The following is a 23,326-nucleotide window of genomic DNA, read 5'->3' on the forward strand; positions in this document are numbered from 1 at the left end:
AGGTGACACTCAATCTGTAAGGTGGCTATATACCTTGATGATAATAATGAAATATATAATTTTGTATTTGGATTTTTTATTAATATTATCTCTCTTTTTTAAAAGTACCGTACTCTTTTGTTTACTTTTTTGTAAGTACAATACTCACGATAATTTCCAAGATACTGGAAAATTGATATTGATGAAATTCTGGCCGCATTTAGCATAAGCAGAAGACTGAATGAATTTCAACCTGCATGACAGAATAAAATTACATGGCTACATAGTCAACTTTCAGCTGAAAATTTCTTGAATAATTGAAACTTTGACTGATACCACAAAAAATCAGTTGGGTTTTTAGAAATGTACAGTATTTATTAAAATGCTAATACCATTGGAATACCTAATGTCTGGTATTTTTCACCATACTGTCACACTGTCTGGAGTGGCTCACGACCGTGAGTACCTACCTCAGGGCAGACTGACAGAAAACAGAGCAGACACCCCAAACTGGTAGTATGTTCTATAATTAGATTTCACCAAGTCAGTAACAAATGTGAACTCCTAGATCACTGTACCAGTCTTACCATGGAGTCACAGACAGACTGGAGAGTCTAAGGGGACTATCTTGCCACGCGGACAAACTAGACTTTATGATAAAGGGTCACTTAAACCAAAAATCACATCACATCAGGTTGCTCCCAATCCCAAGAGCCCAGTCACTTACCCCAGATCATTTGGTACTCTAGATCTCACACCAAAGACAATGCAGGTAGCCAATTATATAGTAAACTAACTAATGATTTATTAGCTAAGAAAAGAAAGTGAGAGTTATTGAGAGGTTAAAGCAGGTAAAATATACGTACAGGTGAGTCACAGTCTATAATTCCAAACGCTGGCAGAGATGTAATAAACTGCCAGTTTCCCAAAAGTCTCTCAGGGCTACCCAGAATAACTCTGTGGATCTCGGTCTTCTTGTTCATTATTCCACCCTGTTAGAATCGAAATAATCCAGAGATGAAGGGTGTTTCCTTTAATCTATTCTTATAGCTTCTTCTCACAGAAAACAAGCTGACAGCGTCACTACCCACGTAGGCTTTTCCTTTGGTGATGGAGAGTGAGAAATGCATTTTGAGTCTTTGACCTCCAAACATCATACACAATGACCACTTGCTTTGAAATTAGCACTTTTCTGTTAAAAGTTCTTCATCTGCTTTTCACAAGACTTCTTTCTCCTTTGATGGGTTTATATAGTTACAGGGGTAAACACAATGTAAATGTTTGCTACTCTATTATACCAGAATACAGATAAGTAAAAACAACGCATGTAAAATTCCATTAGTTTTCATGGAGTTTAACCACCAAATACATTTAACAATTACTTTGATTTATACTAATACACAAGTGAATTGACCTGGGGCTTTAGCATGCGCTAGCATCTGGTCTGCCAGCATCATACATACATTATTGTTTCCCAAATGGGAGCTACAAATTTTAGAGTATTATTGTTTATCATTCAGAAAATAAAAGAAATAAATACATTTTGTTCTCTTTTATGCCCCCCCCATCCCTCAAAGCACAAGGTTTTTTTGCTACAGATATGGTATAGAGCCCAGTTCATCCTTCTCTATTGAAGTCACTGCCTCCCCTTACACCTATGCTGAATTTGGCTCAATGTCTGAAATTTACATTAGGTCATGGAATGAAAATTTTGAAGCTTTACACTGTAACTCATGACAAGTAGCAACCAACGGCCAGGAATGTAACATCTGCCCAGATGGATTCAAAAGTATAAGAAGCAACCCTCTGGTGTGCTACAGATGTCTAATAAATTACAATATTTTGAAAATATTTGAGTTTCTAATGGACTCCATCTTGCACTTTAAGAATTTTATGTGAGTACCACCATTCCCTTTTGTACTGTTGCTTTCATACCTGAACACAGGTTTATGAATTTTTTTCTTTAAGCACATAAACTAATTGTAAATACTTAAGGACGTTTAGTATCTTGAAATGCAAGTGCTTCTTGCTGAGTTAGCTAATAATCTTTAAAAAGAAAAGGAGTACTTGTGGCACCTTAGAGACTAACAAATTTATTTGAGCATAAGCTTTCTTGAGCTACAGCTCACTTCATTGGATGCATTCAGTGGAAAATACAGTGGGGAGATTTATGTACACAGAGAACATGAAACTACGGGTGTTACCATACACACTGTAACGAGAGTGATCAGGTAAGGTGAGCTATTACGAGCAGGAGAGTGTGGGGTGGGGGGGGGGGGGAAGAAACCTTTTGTAGTGATAATCATGGTGGGCCATTTCCAACAGTTGACAAGAACGTCTGAGGAACAGCGGGGGGGATAAATATGGGGAAATAGTTTTACTTTGTGTAATGACCCATCCACTCCCAGTCTTTATTCAAGCCTAAGTTAATTGTATCCAGTTTGTGAATTAATTCCAATTCAGCAGTCTCTCGTTGGACTCTGTTTCTGAAGTTTTTTTGTTGAAGAATTGCCACTTTTAGGTTGTAATCGAGTGACCAAAGAGATTAAAGTGTTCTCCGACTGGTTTTTGAATGTTATAATTCTTGACGTCTGATTTGTGTCCGTTTATTCTTTTACGTAGCAACTGTCCAATTTCGTCAATGTACATGGCAGAGGGGCATTGCTGGCACATGGTCATATAAACACCACCCTTTACCGGAAACCTACTGACCGCTATGCCTACCTACATGCCTCCAGCTTTCATCCAGACCACACCACACGATCCATCGTCTACAGCCAAGCTCTACGATACAACCGCATTTGCTCCAACCCCTCAGACAGAGACAAACACCTACAAGATCTCTATCAAACGTTCTTACAACTACAATACCCACCTGCTGAAGTGAAGAAACAGATCGATAGAGCCAGAAGAGTACCCAGAAGTTACCTACTACAGGACAGGCCCAACAAACAAAATAACAGAACACCGCTAGCCATCACCTTCAGCCCCCAACTAAAACCTCTCCAAAGCATCATCAAGGATCTACAACTTATCCTGAAGGACGACCCATCACTCTCACAAATCTTGGGAGACAGATCAGTCCCTGCTTACAGACAGCCCCACAACTTGAAGCAAGTACTCACCAGCAACCACACACCACACAACAGAACCACTAACCCAGGAACCTATCCTTGCAACAAAGCCCGTTGCCAACTGTGTCCACATATCTATTCAGGGGACACCATCATAGGGCCTAATCACATCGGCCACACTATCAGAGGCTTGTTCACCTGCACATCTACCAATGTGATATATGCCATCATGTGCCAGCAATGCCCCTCTGCCATGTACACTGGTCAAACTGGACAGTCTCTATGTAAAAGAATAAATGGACACAAATCAGACGTCAAGAATTATAACATTCAAAAACCAGTCGGAGAACACTTCAATCTCTTTGGTCACTCGATTACAGATCTAAAAGTGGCAATTCTTCAACAAAAAAATGTCAAAAACAGACTCCAACGAGAGACTGCTGAATTGGAATTAATTTGCAAACTGGATACAATTAACTTAGGCTTGAATAAAGATTGGGAGTAGATGGGTCATTACATAAAGTAAAACTATTTCCCCATGTTTATCTCCCCCTCCCCCCCCCCCGCTGTTCCTCAGACGTTCTTGTCAACTGCTGGAAATGGCCCACCTTGATTATCACTACACAAGGTCGTCGCCCCCCCCCCGCCCCCCCGCTCTCCTGCTGGTAATAGCTCACCTTACCTGATCACTCTTGTTACAGTGTGTATGGTAACACCCATTGTTTCATGTTCTCTGTGTATATAAATCTCCCCACTGTATTTTCCACTGAATGCATCTGATGAAGTGAGCTGTAGCTCACGAAAGCTTATGCTCAAATAAATTTGTTAGTCTCTAAAATACCACAAGTCCTCCTTTTCTTTTTGCAGATACAGATTAACATGGCTGCTACTCTAAAACCTAATAATCTTTGCAGTTTATGGCTAAAACCCTCACTAATTTAGATCAGTATTTACATTTTGCAAAGCAAACAGAGAGTTTTAGACTAGAATAATAAAAGTTGATGAATAAAAGGCTTATAAAGACATATTAAATTATCATTATTTTATTTTTTGGCTTAAAAAAAAAAGTCTTCATCCATGTACTATACTTGCTGAACTTCACCGTTAAAAGGATTTAGCAAAAAAATTAAGAGACAAATCTGTCAATAACCAGATATTAATTCAAAGAAATAGCAAAAACTTAATTTCATATATCTATGTCTATGTCTTTTCATACATGGTGAACAACTGATAGGCTATTACTAACTTGTCTACATCTTAATCTGGGGGTTTTAATTTTATATTAACAATATTGCATTTGTGAAATGTCTTGTTCAAACTGAGAATTTTCAGACTCACTCCCTCTAGGAGGTTTGGAAAATCTAGTCACAATCAGAAGACAAAAAGGAGTACTTGTGGCACCTTAGAGACTAACAAATTTATTTGAGCATAAGCTTTCATGAACTACAGCTCACTTCATCTTTTAAAATGTTGTAGCTTCTCCCAGCAGCGTCGTTGCTAGCTTCCTTGGTTCTGCTGCCCTAACTACTCCTGCCACTTTTCTCTCTGTTTATGACAGGACAGTGGATTCACTGTGGAAGTGATTATGTGAGAATAGTGACTTCAAGTGGGGAATAAGCAGCAGGAACACACAAACATTTAAAACAAAAATCTTCCTTTCAAGTATATATTTGTATATTACAAATTATAACACAGAGGCAGGATTGTCCTTAAATGTATTTTTCACAGTTTTCCATAAGTTATCTGCAGGTCTTTAATGGAAAATTTGACAGCTTTAATTCAGCAGGGTCATTTTGGCGAATGCCATGTACAATATTTTAAGAGTCTCAAGTCAGATGGGGGTCTACAAAGCTAACACAAAGACATGGCCAGCATTCAGAGGAAACTGCAAAGAAAAAAACCCACTGCTTTTGTCCTTTACCGCTTCTTTATAAAGACTGTCTCAAAGTCTGTCAGGCTTGTCAGAAAAGCAAATACACATTCTTTGTCTAAGGCAGACTGCTTATTCATTGCTTGCCAAACACATTTTAAGAATGTAATTCTAGCATATATTTATAACCCTTGGTAAGCACCCCATACATACATCATGCAAGAATATTAATGATCAGTGAGTTATTAAGTTTTCCAATGATATATTACATGCCACCTTTTGGGTATATATCATGACAGAGCTAGGTGTAGTGATTACGTCAGGCCTGACAAGAGTTGTTGACACAGGGTACTGAACCACCAGTGAGCCTTGGTCACACCGCTGCTTTGATCATATCACTCCTCTTTTTGCATTCCTCCTCTGACTCCCCCTTCTCTATTGCATCAAACATAAGTTGCTCTATTCACTTTCAAGGCCCTTCATAATCAATCTGCATGCCTCTTATCTCTCATTGACTACTGAGCTGTCGATGCTAATCTCCAACCAGCCCATGGTGTCAGATTCCATTGCCCCACATGTTTGGGAGATGCTACCACATTATTAAGGCACCATGTTTTCAGTTTTTATTTTGTTTAAAATTTCCTGGGAATTCATCAGTGTTTATTACAAACATTTAAAATGGGTGAAAATGAGTGCAAAAAAATTATCTTCACAGTTTTCTGGGTAAATATCAGGGTTAACATTGGCTATGGGAGGATAGAAAAAAGCAACAGAGAAAAGTAAGAGTATTAAAAGTAAAAGCAATTTATTCATGAACTGTACATAATATGGACACATATGCATCCACATGCTTGTGTATATATCTTCCACTACTTTGCCTTACTTTTACACATAGACAGCCTCACATTTACACTTAGACTAATTTATTATTAACATAAAACACATCTACCTAATGTAATGTATTGAATTTTCTTAAAATTAGTATTTTAATGTACTTGAGTGGTCTAAAATTCAGGTGAAAAATTAGTAAAAACTAGTAGCTATTTTAAAACCCAGGAATTATTTTGCTAAAAATCAGTAAAAACTGAAGATGAAAGGTGTATTCATTATCTACCTTCAACGGGGCCAGTTCTGGGGTAGAAAAGCCAGGCAGTTGCCCTGGGCACCAACTTCCAGGGGATACTATGCTGCTCACTTTTTTTTTTTTTCCCCTCCACTGATCGATTGGCTGGCCATTTTTGCTCCTGTGATGAGCCAGCTGTTCGTATGTTTGTTTGCCTGGCAGCTGAAGGAGTAGAAGCCTACCACCACTCCTGACCTTCAAATCCCTCCTCAAAACTCTCCTTTGCCCAAAAAACTTGACAGTGGTTTGGCTGCTGGTGTGAAATGCCTATCATGTTGACCATTATTGCCTCTTTGTACTCCCCCATTTATCTGTATCCATTTGTTGACTCTTGTCTGATAACTAGATTCCAAGATCCTTGGGGCAGCAACTATCTTTTTGTTCTGTGTTTGCACAGTGCCTAGCACATTGGGATCCTGGTCCATGACAAAGGCTCCTAGATGCTACAGTAATACAAATAATTAACAATAATAAAGTTTTACTTTCTCAGGTAAATTATTGACTATATTTTAATCTACCCTTACATCAATATAGTTGTTTTCAGATTAGGGCACCAGGCTAGGACTTGGGAGACTAGAGTTCAATTCCCAACCCCACCATAGAATTCCTGTGACACCTTGGGCTAGGCATTTAGCCTCTCTGTGCCTCCGTTTCTCATCTTTAAAAACTGGAATAATAATACTTCCCTACCTTAGAGGGGTGTTGGTATTGTGAGGATAACAGCCGCAAGAGACTGTGAAGCACTTAGAAATCTACCGATGAGTAAGAGCTAGCTATTATTATAATTTAGTTAATTATCCCAGCAAAACAAGCAATGCCAAGGGTACCTGTACTCTGGACAATAGCAGAGTTGTACGACAGTATTACAATATTACAGCAGGTTTCAGAGTAACAGCCGTGTTAGTCTGTATTCGCAAAAAGAAAAGGAGTACTTGTGGCACCTTAGAGACTAACCAATTTATTTGAGCATAAGCTTTCGTGAGCTACAGCTCACTTCATCGGATGCAGCTCTCCAACACCACTTTCTACAAGCCATTACCCTCTGATCCCACTGAGAGTTACCAAAAGAAACTACAGCATTTGCTCAAGAAACTCCCTGAAGAAGCACAAGATCAAATCCGCACAGACACACCCCTGGAACCCCGACCTGGGATATTCTATCTACTACCCAAGATCCATAAACCTGGAAATCCTGGGCGCCCCATCATCTCAGGCACTGGCACCCTGACAGCAGGACTGTCTGGCTATGTAGACTCCCTCCTCAGGCCCTACGCTACCAGTACTCCCAGCTACCTTCTAGACACCACTGACTTCCTGAGGAAACTACAATCCATCGGTGATCTTCCTGATAACACCATCCTTGCCACTATGGATGTAGAAGCCCTCTACACCAACATTCCACACAAAGATGGACTACAAGCCGTCAAGAACACTATCCCTGATAATGTCACGGCTAACCTGGTGGCTGAACTTTGTGACTTTGTCCTTACCCATAACTATTTTACATTTGGGGACAATGTATACCTTCAGATCAGCGGCACTGCTATGGGTACCCGCATGGCCCCACAGTATGCCAACATTTTTATGGCTGACTTAGAACAATGCTTCCTCAGCTCTCGTCCTCTAGCGCCCCTACTCTACTTGTGCTACATTGATGACATCATCATCATCTGGACCCATGAAAAAGAAGCCCTTGAGGAATTCCACCATGAGTTCAACAATTTCCATCCCACCATCAACCTCAGCCTGGTCCAGTCCACACAAGAGATCCACTTCCTGGACACTACAGTGCTAATAAACGATGGTCACATAAACACCACCCTATACCGGAAACGTACTGACCGCTATTCCTACCTACACGCCTCCAGCTTTCACCCTGACCACACCACACGATCCATCGTCTACAGCCAAGCTCTGCGATACAACCGCATTTGCTCCAACCCCTCAGACAGAGACAAACACCTACAAGATCTCTATCAAGCATTCTTACAACTACAATACCCACCTGCGGAAGTGAAGAAACTGATACAGAGCCAGAAGAGTTCCCAGAAGTCACCTACTACAGGACAGGCCTAACAAAGAAAATAACAGAACGCCACTAGCCGTCACCTTCAGCCCCCAACTAAAACCCCTCCAACACATTATTAAGGATCTAAAACCTATCCTGAAGGATGACCCAACACTCTCACAAATCCTGGGAGACAGGCCAGTCCTTGCCTACAGACAGCCCCCCAACCTGAAGCAAATACTCACCAGCAACCACATACCACACAACAGAACCACTAACCCAGGAACCTATCCTTGCCACAAAGCCCGTTGCCAACTGTGTCCACATATCTATTCAGGGGACACCATCACAGGGCCTAATAACATCAGCCACACTATCAGAGGCTCGTTCACCTGCACATCCACCAATGTGATATATGCCATCATGTGCCAGCAATGCCCCTCTGCCATGTACATTCGTCAAACTGGACAGTCTCTACGTAAAAGAATAAATGGACACAAATCAGATGTCAAGAATTATAATATTACAGCAGTGGGCCTCAACCTTCCCCACACTGCAACCCTATGTTACAACCGAAAAAATTTTCAGAAACCCCTATTCTAAGGAAAAGGAGAGGTCAGGCTCAAAAATCACCTGTTTGGAAACTTTTTGGAGGCCATAATCCCCAGGCCCAGAAGCCATAATATAGAAACAATAATATTCGTGACTATTGATAAGCTCTCTGAGCATCTGCTCCTGGGGGAGATTACTGCAAAGTTGCTAATGCTCAGCATGTACCCCCAAAACAATGTAAACCTGCAGGTGATACCAACCTGAGACCTTATAAGGTTCCAGGGCAAGCAAACTTCGACTCTTCCTTGCTTAAGGAAAGAGGCACAGAGTGATTAATTCATTGCATCTGAAAGTGTTTCTTTAGTTTAGGTCCAAAATTTAAAGAGTACTTTCAAAAAAATTCTCGAACTAATTATTAAATGAAGTATTTTGTAGTTTTTTTACAATGCTTTATTCGAAACAACATTTTGTTTGGATGTCAAATATTCCCCTGCACTGTCACACCAACATAAACAAACCATTATACACCAACATCTTCCCAATGCCAAACAGGTACACCACACACATACCCCTTCCTCTCCTACTCCATAAATATACCACACAGTACCACACTCCCCAATCACTCACACCTATACCACACAAACCTTTCCTCTCATACCTCCCAATCCCTTTCCCCTACACCACAGTCCCTGTTTCCTGCCTCTGCCTCTTCCCCCTATACCAAATAGACGCATTCCTCTCATGCCCCCACTGTACTCACCCGGCCCCTATACCACACAGCCCCTTTGTCTCCTGTCCCTACCCCTTTCCCCTACACCACACAGCCTCTTACTCTCCTACCCCCGCTGTACCCACTCCTATACCACACCCCCTTTCCTCTCCTACCCCACTGTACCCACCCCTCACTCCTATACCGCACCCCCTTCCTCTCCTACCCCCGCTGTACCCACCCCTCAGCCCTGTACCGCACCCCCTTCCTCTTCTACCCCCACTGTACCCACCCCACTCCTATACCGCACCCCTTCCTCTCCTACCCCCACTGTACCCACCCCTCAGCCCTATACCGCACCCCCTTCCTCTGCTACCCCCACTGTACCCACCCCTCAGCCCTATACCGCACCCCCTTCCTCTCCTACCCCCACTGTACCCACCCCTCAGCCCTATACCGCACCCCCTTTCCTCTCCTACCCCACTGTACCCACCCCTCACTCCTATACCGCACCCCCTTCCTCTCCTACCCCCGCTGTACCCACCCCTCAGCCCTATACCGCACCCCCTTCCTCTTCTACCCCCACTGTACCCACCCCACTCCTATACCGCACCCCTTCCTCTCCTACCCCCACTGTACCCACCCCTCAGCCCTATACCGCACCCCCCTTCCTCTCCTACCCCCACTGTACCCATCCCTCAGCCCTATACCGCACCCCCTTCCTCTCCTACCCCCACTGTACCCACCCCTCGGCCCTATACTGCACCCCCCTTCCTCTCCTACCCCCACTGTACCCATCCCTCAGCCCTATACCGCACCCCCTTCCTCTCCTACCCCCACTGTACCCACCCCTCAGCCCTATACCGCACCCCCTTTCCTCTCCTACCCCACTGTACCCACCCCTCACTCCTATACCGCACCCCCTTCCTCTCCTACCCCCGCTGTACTCACCCCATAGCCCTATACCGCACCCCTTCCTCTCCTACCCCCACTGTACCCACCCCTCACTCCTATACCGCACCCCCTTTCCTCTCCTACCCCACTGTACCCACCCCTCACTCCTATACCGCACCCCCTTCCTCTCCTACCCCCGCTGTACCCACCCCTCAGGCCTATACCGCACCCCTTCCTCTCCTACCCCTACTGTACCCACCCCTCACTCCTATACCGCACCCCCTTCCTCTGCTATCCCCACTGTACCCACCCCTCACTCCTATACCGCACCCCCTTCCTCTCCTACCCCCACTGTACCCACCCCTCACTCCTATACCGCACCCCCTTCCTCTGCTACCCCCACTGTACCCACCCCTCACTCCTAGACCGCACCCCCTTCCTCTCCTACCCCCACTGTACCCACCCCTCACGCCTATACCGCACCCCCCTTCCTCTCCTACCCCCACTGTACCCACCCCTCAGCCCTATACCGCACCCCCCTTCCTCTCCTACCCCCGCTGTACCCACCCCTCACTCCTACACGCACCCCCTTCCTCTCCTACCCCCGCTGTTCCCACCCCAAAGCCCTATACTGCACCCCCTTCCTCTCTTACCCCCGCTGTACCCACCCCTCACTCCTATACCGCACCCCTCTTCCTCTGCTACCCCCACTGTACCCACCCCTCACGCCTATACCGCACTCCCTTCCTCTCCTACCCCCACTGTACCCACCCCTCACGCCTATACCGCACTCCCTTCCTCTCCTACCCCCACTGTACCCACCCCTCACGCCTATACCGCACTCCCTTCCTCTCCTACCCCCACTGTACCCACCCCTCACGCCTATACCGCACTCCCTTCCTCTCCTACCCCCACTGTACCCACCCCTCACTCCTATACCGCACCCCTTCCTCTCCTACCCCCACTGTACCCACCCCTCACTCCTATACCGCACCCCCTTCCTCTGCTACCCCCACTGTACCCACCCCTCACTCCCATACCGCACCCCCTTCCTCTGCTACCCCCACTGTACCCACCCCTCACTCCCATACCGCACCCCCTTCCTCTGCTACCCCCACTGTACCCACCCCTCACTCCCATACCACACCCCCTTCCCTCTGCTACCCCCACTGTACCCACCCCTCAGCCCTATACCGCACCCCCTTCCTCTCCTACCCCCGCTGTACCCACCCCTCACTCCTATACCGCACCCCCTTCCTCTTCTACCCCCACTGTACCCACCCCACTTCTATACCGCACCCCTTCCTCTCCTACCCCTACTGTACCCACCCCACTTCTATACCGCACCCCTTCCTCTCCTACCCCTACTGTACCCACCCCTCAGCCCTATACCGCACCCCTTCCTCTCCTACCCCCGCTGTACCCACCCCTCACGCCTATACCGCACCCCCTTCCTCTCCTACCCCCACTGTACCCACCCCTCACTCCTATACCGCTCCCCTTCCTCTCCTACCCCCGCTGTACCCACCCCTCAGCCCTATACCGCACCCCTTCCTCTCCTACCCCCGCTGTACCCACCCCTCACGCCTATACCGCACCCCCTTCCTCTCCTACCCCCACTGTACCCACCCCTCACTCCTATACCGCTCCCCTTCCTCTCCTACCCCCGCTGTACCCACCCCTCACTCCTATACCGCACCCCCTTCATCTTCTACCCCCACTGTACCCACCCCACTTCTATACCGCACCCCTTCCTCTCCTACCCCTACTGTACCCACCCCACTTCTATACCGCACCCCTTCCTCTCCTACCCCTACTGTACCCACCCCTCAGCCCTATACCGCACCCCTTCCTCTCCTACCCCCGCTGTACCCACCCCTCACTCCTATACCGCACCCCCTTCCTCTCCTACCCCCACTGTACCTACCCCTCACTCCTATACCGCACCCCCTTCCTCTGCTACCCCCACTGTACCCACCCCTCACTCCTATACCGCACCCCCTTCCTCTGCTACCCCCACTGTACCCACCCCTCAGCCCTATACCGCACCCCCTTCCTCTCCTACCCCCGCTGTACCCACCCCTCACGCCTATACCGCACCCCCTTCCTCTGCTATCCCCACTGTACCCACCCCTCACTCCTATACCGCTCCCCTTCCTCTCCTACCCCCGCTGTACCCACCCCTCAGCCCTATACCGCACCCCCTTCCTCTCCTACCTCCACTGTACCTACCCCTCACTCCTATACCGCACCCCTTCCTCTCCTACCACCGCTGTACCCACCCCTCACTCCTATACCGCACCCCCCTTCCTCTGCTACCCCCACTGTACCCACCCCTCACTCCTATACCGCACCCCCTTCCCTCTCCTTCCCCCACTGTACCCACCCTTACACCGCCCAGCCCCTTCCTCTGCTGCCCCCCAACACAGCACAAGCGCCCACACCCGCTTCTCTCCGCCAGCGCCGCCCACACGCGTTCTCCCCGCTCTCTCGACCGCGCCGCTGCTCTGCGCTGCCCTGGCAGGCCCCCTGCCCTGCCTCCATAAAAGGGAGCGCCGTGCGCCTGCTCGCAGCTAGGGCTCGCCTCTGCAGGGTCGTGACTGGCTGCCGCCCGTCCACACTTACCCACCCCTGCCATGGAGAAGGAAGCGTCAGCTCCGCCGTCCCCCCTGAAAGGCGGGCGCCCTCCGGCAGGTAGGCGCCCCCGCTTAGCAAGGAAGCTGCTTGGTTTCCTCTGGCGGCTGCTCCCCGCGGTTGTGGTTGGGTAGAGGGGACGGGGACACACTCACACACACACACACACGCTTGCGCGCGCCTCATCGTGTAATGTGCTCCCGAGGGGGGGGGGGTGTCTCACTCACTCACACACACACCTTCCTGCCTACCTCATTGTGTTTCCGTGAGTGGGACCCCCGTCCCATCGTGCAGGGTCGGGGATGCGGCGAGCCAGGGGTGAGACTCTAGCACCTCCTCCCCCCTCTTGGCCTTTGCGCACACCTGACGTTCAAACTCTGCCTGGCCGGGCAATTCTCCCTGCCTTTAGCAGCCCTTGGGCAGAATCTGGCCCCATGACCAGCTCTGCACGGCCGGTTCCTTTGGGGCTGTTGCTGCAGCTCCCCAGAGGGAGAGGGGTGTAACACAGCCAATGTGAGCCCCTGACAGGGTATCAGGGAAACTCTGTCGTGATCACCACTCACTTCTGGAAAGACCCACGCTCACACTTTCCTCCACCTCCTGTGTTCACCCGGGTTTGCTGCTATCCTGGGGTTTCTCTTGATGATGTTAACAGCCAGATTCGACTTCTACAGATCTTTCTATTTGAGAATCCCAAAGTGCATTATAAGTCCGATTTCAGAGTGGTAGCCGTGTTAGTCTGTATCAGCAAAAACAACAAGGAGTCCATTGTTTTTTCAAGTCAGAGTGGACTTGCTCCTGTGAGGATGGAAGGAAATATTATGCCAGGGAGTTCAGCAGGTACTTTTTGAAGTGATTGGGTTATTTTGGGTCCCTGTTTTGAAAAGCAGGCTGTGGTGCAGGCATCCAAAACTAGCAGCTGTTTTAAAAATGTGGGTGTCAAGATTGCATACCAGCTCTTAAGCAGAGCTGGGAATAGACCAGTCCTGAGTCCCTGACTCTGGTGTGTTAACAAGAGCTTTCATCCCTTTTGAGTCCCGATCTGCTGGTTTGCATTTTCCTTTATTTAGAGACTAACTAAGCTTTTAAAAATAAAAAAGGTGAATAACAATTCACACTGATGAAGAGAGTGTGTGGAGAGGCTGAAAGGTATACCATGACTTAGAATCTCCAAATTTGACAATGTCCATTTAAGGAATTACAGCCACTTTCTGGATTATTTTACCAAATTATAACCTAGATTTTACAAAGCCAAAGCTTGCACTAAAGTCCATGGGCATGTGCCTGAGCTACATCTACAGAATTGGGCCCTTAACATTTTATCAACACCCCTCTGTAGCTGTAGTATCCTTTAAAATGCAATAATGGCAGTAGAAGGCCTGGATCCTGCAATCTAGTCTGCACAAGTTGATACTTGTACCTATGCAGCACCTCAGTGATTTCAGTGGAACCCATTGTGGGGATAAGAATACATCTGTGAACTTCTGATTTCAGGATTGAGTCCTTGGATTGCAAACTCTGTGACAGGCAGTGCATTCCACTCCTTGTTTGAAGGGTATAATACTTTTATAGCTGCTGTATAAATTCTGAGTAACACTTGTGTGTAAATGAAAGTTGTTTCTTTCCTCATGGATCTCCTTCTGTTTATCAGGTGAAATCACATGTGAGTGTTTGGGACTTCATAATCCGTTCCATAGTCCTGAATTGAAACTCAAACACTGGATTGTGGCAACTCTGAGAGGAGGAGCAGAGTGATGATAAACTTACTCAGGAATGTGATATAAAGGAATAACAAAAAATGTGATTGCATTTAAATAACTATTAATTTGTCGTCTTTTTCAGCATATAACAGGAAACATATAAGTACTCTGAGATGTCATGTTAGATGGTGCCTTTGTTCACATAACCTGAAGATCATTAATGTGGTACTATAACTTCTCCTTTCAAGCAGTTACGATTTGTCATAATAATTGGCATTTATTTGGTGCTTTAAATATTCAAAGTTGTACAAACATTAACTAATCCCTATGTACATTAGCTAATTGTGTGAAGACCTACTGGACTTTGGAAAAATTTGTTCTGATTAGTACTTTCTAGCTGCCCCACATGTGCACTAATTCCACATAATAAAAGTTCTGCAGTTTTTGGTTAAATATAAATTTATGTTCAAAAGCTTCTTTTCTAAATCTACTAAGAGTTTCCCCTCCTAATTAGTCAGTTAATGCACATTAGACACCAATAATTTACTAAACTTCATTTTTAAAATGCAAAATAATTTGTCTTTAAAAGCATATTCATTCTGAATGGTATATCTATTTTTAGACTTGCAATTTACAAAATAATTGTACACAAGCAGATTTCTTATTATTATTTTTTTTTAAATGTCCTGGTATCTTGGGGTCCCTCCCTGTATTCCTTTAGCCTCTTCTTTCATGCAGTGGGCAGCTTTGTACGATATGTACATGCTTCTGCATATATGTATTTGGAGCCTCACATCTCACTATTAAAACTTCAATGAAAATTATCAAAAAAAAAAAAAACCAAGGAGTCCTTATGACACCTTAGAGACTAACAAATTTATTTGGGCCTAAGCTTTCGTGGGCTAAAACCCACTTCAGCAGATGCATGCAGTGGAAAATACAGTAGGAAGATATATATACACAGAGAACATGAAAAAATGGGTGTTGCCATACCAACTGTAACAAGACCAATCACTACAAAAGGTTTTTTTTTTTTTTCTCCTGCTGATAATAGCCCGTCTTAATTGATTGGTCTCATTACAGTTGGTATGGCAACACCCATTTTTTCATGTTCTCTGTGTATATATATCTTCCTACTGTATTTTCCACTGTATGCATCTGATGAAGTGGGTTTTAGCTCACGAAAGCTTATGCCCAAATAAATTTGTTAGTCTCTAAGGTGCCTCAAGGACTCCTTGGTTTTTGGTTTTTTGTTGTGGGGGGGGTTTGTTTTTTTGCTGATACAGAATAACACTGCTACCACTTTGAAATGAAAATTATGTATCCTACTGGCAAAATATGTGATTTACAGATGCTTATGGTATATTTCTAGAGATGCAAACCACATAATTTGGATCTAGATTCAGATCTGATTTTTGGGCACCTCCAGTATTTTCCTTTCCTGCTTGTGCCATCCCCAAAAAACTATAGATCTGAAAGAAACTCTTGTCTTGGTTGTGTTTTTTTTTTTTTAAATGCAGAATAAGAACCTTGCCATAAGATGAAACAACTAGATTAAATGAACCAAAAATCTATATTCAGCTTGTTCTTATTTACTTTGACAGTTATAAAATTTACAAATATTCTTGTGCACAGGAAGAAGGTATTTGCTTTGACAAGTTATCTGAAATATCTTTACATGCTCCTTCAAAAAGCTGAATTTGTCTGACATTGCTCAACACTTAAATTGTCATTGTTAGGTCATCTGTAGCTTAATTAGTACTAATTGGTTTTGTGATTGGCAGGCATTTTAATAAATTATAATTAAGCTTGAAGGAACACTAGTGCATAATAAATATGCAGTTGATTCCTAGCTGCATTATAACTTGTACTATGCACACAATTTTATCCTGGGGTATCTTGAGTAAATCATGTAAACAATCTTCCTGTTATTAGCCATATGCTGTGTTGAAAACTGATGTAGAAGGACTCGACTTTTTAAAAAAAAATAATAATAATCTATAAACAATTGCATCTAAGATTTCTCGGAAGGAATGCATGAGGGCAGCCAAATTTTAGAACCAGTATAGTTTCTATTCTGAAGAATAAGATTTTTTTTTTTTAATTATTATTATTTTTTTTATTTTTTTATTTTTTTTAAGATTGCAATAGCTTGAACTTACTCTGGTCATGCTGTAGTCTATAGATAATCTTGGGTGGTTCTCTGGGGCTCATTTTTGTTTTCAACTTCCACCCACACTGCAGAAGAACCATAACAGAGAGTTTAAACTCTCTCTCTTGAGAGTTAATCTTTTATCTTATTACTGTGTTTTCCTGAGTATATGTTGTGCAGTTTTTGGGGGTTTTTTTTGGTAAAACAAAACAAAATAAATCAACCTTGTGATGAACAGTTCTGTAGCTGTTTAAGCTATTCACACAGTGTAAATTGTTTTCTAACAGTCAAATATGGAAGTAGGAAAGCTTCCAAAAAGCAAGAAAATGGAGTTGTTGAGAAAAATCCCAAGAACCCTGGAAAAGAGAAGACAAGGTATTTCATCTGCAGTTATGCCTTAATTTTACCCTGAAACATCAACAGCAAGTTGGATCAGGTTTCCAAAAAGAATAAAGCTTTACAGTTTTGAACAGTGCAATTAGCAAGCACTAAACTCTGCAGTATACAAATGAAAGGCAGATTTGAAGGTAATCTGAAAAGAAAAATAATTGGATTGTACCCATTTTTGCTTCTTTATAGTCTCCTTTTAAAAAGCTTTGTTTTATTTTAAATGATTAGGGGGCTTGAGAAAATGCCTGCCTTCAAGTGAGAGACATAAAGATCTCAATCTGTTTAGTTTAACAAAAAGAAGAAAGAGGTGAGTTGATTATGATGCATAAAAACCTTCACAGGGAGAAAATTTCAGGTACTAAATACCTTTTTAATCTAGAGAAGAAAAACATAACAAGAACCAGTTTCTGGAAGCTGAACCCAGACAAATTCAAATTAGAATAGGGCACAATTGTTTTTAACAGGGAGGGTGGTCACTGGAATCAACTATTAAGAGAAATGGTGGATTCTCCATTTCTTGATGTCTTCAGATTAACTAGATGCCTTTCTGGAAATTATGGTTTACCCAAAACACAAATTAAGCTTTAGCCAAACACAAGTTATTGGACTCCAATACAAGCATAACTTTAATAAATTTAGTGGCTTGTGACATAGAAGATGTCAGACTAGACAATCTAATGGTCCCTTCTGGCTTTAGCATCTATAACTCTATAAATCTATTTCTTTTTTCAGTGTTTTTAATATTAGAAAATCTGATCTTGTCTTTCTTTCCCTGAAACAATGGGTGCATTTGGAGGGAAATGGGGCTAAGGTAGCTTTAAGCACCCTCCTGACCCTGGGCTGTTCCAGGGGCTGGAGTGGCCCCCACTGTACCTTAGACAGCCCTGGGGGCCTATCTATGTTACAACAGCTTTCTGAGGCTGCCGTATGGGCCACAGAGCTGTATGTTGTAGCCCTGTCCCCAGAATGTCTCTTCCACCGCAGTCCTGTTCCTAGCATACCTTGTAAGTCCTAACTTAGTGCGGAGTTCTTGGAAGGCAGCCTTACAAATGTACTCCACTGTGACAGCACAGGAAGAATCTACCACAGCTGGAACTGGTGGTGGTAGCCACCCAGGTCCAGGCCCACACAACCCCCTGGCTCTGGCCACTAGCCTAGACTGCTGCCCATGCGGCAACATCCACACCACTATATTTAGCTTGCTAGCGCAAACTGAGTTGTGTGTCTGCCTACCCACACTGGGAATCACACCTTCCAGCTGCAGTATAGACATACCCTAAGAGACATCATACCCTAAGCCCAGAGAGACTTGTCCAAGGTGACATAGGAAGTCTGTGTGACTGACCTGGCAATTAAACCCAAGTTTTGGCACTAAATCTGATCTCTTTTAAAATCCTCTAATTTATAGTTTTTGTTTTATCATCCCCCCTCCCCCCCCCACCCCCTCCGCTGCTCTCAAAGCTGAGGAACAAATTGCTCCTAATTGTTTTGGCAGACCCACAGAAATCAGCACTGCACTTCCCTTGCTGGCTCTGAAGACCTTGAACTAAAACACTATTCCTGGAACTGGGCTGAGGTGACAGCATTGATTCTGGCACGCAAAACTAGTAAACAAAGAGCTAATTATAAAATCCATTAGAAACTGGAAAGAAATAAGTGATTACTGGAGTATATTTTACGCAGGGGATAGTGAACTTTATTTTCAAGATGTAATTATGTAAAAGCTACAAATAAGAGGTCTCATTTTTTATCAATAAAAATTATAAAACATTTTAAAGTAGCTGTTTCATAATGCATACATGTTAATTTGTTCAGGAAACTTAAGTGTCATAATAAATGGAGCAAAGACTGCCCCTCATTCACAGAGAATAATCCAGTGATTTAGGGAAAGAGGAGGACAGTGTGGCTTGGAGGACTGATAATGTCTTAGGCAGTCTTTACCCTCTAGATCACTGGTTCAAATGTGGCTCAGGTTGGTGGTGGTATAATCACTACCATCTGACACCTGTAAAGTGGCCTACATGAATTGAGTTTGTCCTGAGTCTAGCTCCTATTGGACTCATAACAGGGGTCTCATCACAGTGGGCACTCAGGTTGGCAGTCTTAGCCAAGAGACTGAGGAGGCTTGGAGATGGGACTATTCATTCTAAAGGTGGCCTCTCCGGGTCAGGGTTTGGCCCAGTTGTAGGGCAACAGCATCTGTGATATGTATGTCCTGTTAAAAGAGGACTTCAACTGTCAGACATCTTTTATGAGAAATAAATTCATGCCATTTCCCTAAATCTCGCCATTTAAAATCTATCTAGAGAATGACTACTTTAAATATCTTTAGTAGGTGAAAGTTAAAAAAAATTTAATGGCAGATAACTTAGGGGCCTAATTGTGTAACTTTGTACTGTGATTAGTCTCCTTGGAATTTGCAGTCTCAGAGGGTAGTAGGATCTGGTTCTTGGTTGGTATGTCTATTTGTTGAAGGATTTTAAATTCACCAATGGGAAGTTCACTTGTTTCTGCTGCAGCTACAGAATAAACAAACCTAGCTGTAGTTACATCTTCCTGTTCAGGTGAGAACTGTCTTTTAACGTGGCTAGTTCAATGTAGGTAGCAACAGACAAATAATCAATCCTAGTCTTCCCCGATGGATGTCTCTGCAAATGGGAACACTGTAGACTCAACTGAAAATGCTTCAGATACGTGCACTTTCTGATAGATAAACTTTAGTATCATCAAATCTGTGTGAAATCCACAATTTTTTTTTTTTTTGAGAATTTCACACAAATATTGTTGCCATTTAAATTCATAGGACTTCACAGCCTCCAAATCTTGGTTTAATCTGAATTTCGATAAAATGTCTATGCATTGGAAAAATGCAAACAATAAGGTTTTTGATGTAAAAGTCATCTGAGCTTGACAACAGACCTATTTTCAAATTAAAGTGAACCTTTTTATTTTTTAGTTCTAAAAATATTAGTAATGTTTTCCATAATAATGGACCCGGTTTTGAGATGGGGCAGGGTGAGGGGGGGGGAGAAGAGTAAAATTTTAAACTGAGGGTACATCTACATTGCAATAAAAATACCCATGGCATCAAGTCTCAGGGGCCAGGTCAATGGACTCGGGCTGTGGGGCTAAAATTGCAGTTTACACACGGGGGCTCTATCTGGAGCCCAGGCTCTGAGACTTCATGAGGGTGAATGGTTACAGAGCCTGGTCTCCATGCTAAGCCTCAACATGTACACTCCAGTTTTTAGCCCTGCAGCTCAAGCCCTGCAAGCTTGAGTCGGCTGACCTGGGCCAGCCCTGGCCGTGCCATATGTCTTTTATTGCAGTGTAGACCTTGTGACTTCCTGAAACATTTCTAGGTATCAGTGAAACTGCCCAGCAACATACAAAGAAATATATTCCTCATCAAAGAGGCCTTCTGGGGGATCAGGCGCCATGGAAAAGTGTTATCTTGTTTCTAGTTTCCTGTTACCAAGTACAAATTGAGAGGGAAAACTATGTACCTGGCAATTGTAGGGAGATGATCGTAAACTCTTTTTTTTTTTTTTTTTTCCCCTATATCATAGAGCAAAGTTACAGCTGAATCACAAAGGCTATGTTGTTTATCCTTACTTTTATTCTCAAAGTTTCTTTTAAGTCATTTGGGGAGACAAAAATCCTGAAAAAAATCTCTCTTTTGCTTTGCAGCTCAATTGTTAGTGTTACAAAAATGCAAAATATGGGTGTCTTACTAGCCGATGCACTGGAGAAAGTAAGTATATGTAGTGGAATAGGGCACACATGCCTGTTTAGTCTTATAAAGAAATGCTGACAAGGTGTTATAACATAAAATTGATTTACTGTAACTGCTGTAATTTAATGGATGTGGGACTATGTCCTGGATTCAACTAGGTATTTAAAAAAATTATTCTACAAATCAATTGCTGAGAGGTTTTGTTTTTCTATGGAGGCTATGATATTTCTAAAATGTTAATTTACCAAGATGTAACTTTGAACTCTCTTCTGTACTCCACTGTGACTGTTAATAGAACACAAATATTTTGGGTATAACAAGACACTGTATAGTTTGAAGTTTTTAAAAGGGCCACATTAATTTCAGATTTATTAAAAACTTGGGGAAAATAACTGAGGGTGGTTCTGCAAGTCAATGGCAGAGCTGGGAATAAACCCAGATCTTCTGGATTCTAGTCCTGTGCGTTAACCACAAGATTAATTTAACTGAGCTAAGTGTTTAGTTTAATTAAACTCAGATGAGCACAAGCAAGGAGATCACCTATATGAAACAGCTCAGGGAAGTTCACAACGTTATAAGGACAGGTGCTCATCAGCCCTGATAAGTTTCAAACAAAGCTACAGCAAAATAGACACAAGAAAGTCAAGACAGTGTCAGCAAAAAGCCACAGGTGATCCTCTTGGGCATCACACACAACATACATTAGAAGTAGCCCCAGCACTATCCAATAGCCAATGCCACCATCATGACTGAGGACTAATGTGAGACTTTGGAGATTCCAGTGCTGTTTCCTGACCTCTGCCTTTGCAGATACTCCCATGGTACTGCAGTTCTCTGTCAGACTGCTATGAATGGGACATCTTTCCTGTCAGTTTTGGTTGCAATCCACAGCAACATCCAGTGCATTTCATGGTGATCCACTGTAGGACTCCACTTGCAGTTTACACATTTTGAGTGAACCCGTTTTACAAGCTGCTTCTTAACTTGCACTCCCATTACATATTATTTTAAAGATTCTGTCTATATTCCACAAACACATGATGTCATTAAAGTCCTAAGCCTGAGACAATTCCATTCTTAGTTTTGCCTAGCGCTTACTGAAGCCTCAGTTAAATACATTTTCAGCATATAAATATTGTATGTAACATTAACTCATTGGATCAAATCCCTGGTGTGGGACATGCTCAGCAAAGTCATATCGGAGATTAAATTAGCTCAGAATTTATTTTTTCCTTTTTTTAAAACTAGCAGTACACATGGCTCTCCATTCTCCTCCCCTCTCTTTTTCCTCCCAATCTCCTAACTCCTCTGTTCTAACTTAGCATTTCTTCCACTCTCTCTGACCTCCCAGATTCTTCAGACATGCAGTTTTCTCCAGGATTGGGAAGAGGTTCTCAGATATCACAATGGGCTAGTGTTGTAACAACTGGAACTTGGAAAGATTTAGAGTGACTTTAACAGCAGCTGGAATGCTGATTGGCTCTGCTTGGCACCGCTTATAGTGGGGTGTGTGTGTCTGTCTGTCTGTCTCTCTCTTTTCTTCCCCCCCTCCCCCCGAGTCATTTATTTACATGTTAACCAGGCTGAAGTAACTTTGACACTAGTATGTATGCAGTGTAGTTGGTGACAACCAGGTGGGAGTCTTTCACTGCTAGTCAGATACATGGAGCTGCTATGTCTCCAGTGTATACTGTTCATTTCAATGGCAGACACTTAAGATTGGTCTGCTAAAATATAAAAGCTTTAAAAAAAAATCTTTGTGTCAAGATGAAATTCAGCAGAGAAATAGCAAAAAAAAGTGTTTTTCTGTTGTGACTTTTTTCTTTTAATCTTTCAGATCAGCCATAAATTTCCTGCAGCAGCAGCACAAGTGGCTCATCAAAAGCCACGACCAGCCCTGGAGAAGAGTATATGGCCCAAAAGAATTTACATCATCCAACAACCTCGGAAATGTTAAGATATAAAGCAAAATAGTCATGTCTGCTTGACAGTGAGCTCGTCTAACCACAGTCCGCTATTAAATGCTATTTGCAAAAGGACCAAAACATAGGGAAATAGTTGCTGGCTGAACTGTATTGTATTTTTCTTCCATTTCTGGCAATAAAACACTTCATAAGTATACTAAATTCTTGTTACATGGCTTCATTCACGTGACTTTGTAGAATCTTCTATCTTTTCATGAAATTTTCGGAGAATCATATGACAGAAATCTGAGTTGGAAAAGAAATGGTTTTCTTTTATCTAGTCCATCCCCCGCACTGGCAAAGGATTGTTCCCTGCACTGTAGGGCAACTCATGTCTTGATAACAAGTCCTGTGTAAAGGATAATGGGTTGTGCTGTTCCAGGAGCACAGTTCCCAGCCCCTATCTGGTGCCGGGGTGGGTAGTGAAGCAGTAATTTGCCCAAGATGTAGGGTTGGTACAAATTATTTCCCCAGCACAGCTCTTCCCACTCCCAACCCAACTGGAAGGGAGGAGAAGTAGTAGTCCTGTAGAGGCTGTTTT

At 43.6% G+C, this 23,326-nt stretch overlaps 1 protein-coding gene across 6 annotated transcripts; it reads left to right on the top strand.

The window, feature by feature from the left end:
* Positions 1 to 12,584: 12,584 nt before the first annotated feature.
* On the top strand, positions 12,585 to 22,947 carry DAPL1 (death associated protein like 1). Of its 6 annotated transcripts, XM_037912677.2 has the most exons (6): positions 12,820 to 12,903; positions 13,518 to 13,683; positions 14,495 to 14,506; positions 16,983 to 17,070; positions 20,776 to 20,839; positions 22,659 to 22,947. In XM_037912677.2, exons 2-6 carry the CDS (start codon positions 13,650 to 13,652, stop codon positions 22,776 to 22,778), a joined length of 318 nt encoding a protein of 105 aa, XP_037768605.1. In that variant the 5' UTR covers positions 12,820 to 12,903; positions 13,518 to 13,649; the 3' UTR covers positions 22,779 to 22,947. The 6 variants fall into 6 exon arrangements, with proteins under 6 accessions (XP_037768607.1, XP_037768604.1, XP_037768603.1 ...); XM_037912675.2 differs by lacking the exon at positions 13,518 to 13,683 and having other exon boundaries at positions 12,748 to 12,903; XM_037912678.2 differs by lacking the exon at positions 14,495 to 14,506 and having other exon boundaries at positions 12,822 to 12,903.
* The last annotated feature ends 379 nt before the right edge of the window (positions 22,948 to 23,326 follow it).

The sequence above is a fragment of the Chelonia mydas genome, chromosome 11 (assembly GCF_015237465.2).
Source record: "Chelonia mydas isolate rCheMyd1 chromosome 11, rCheMyd1.pri.v2, whole genome shotgun sequence".
NCBI lineage: Eukaryota > Metazoa > Chordata > Testudines > Cheloniidae > Chelonia > Chelonia mydas.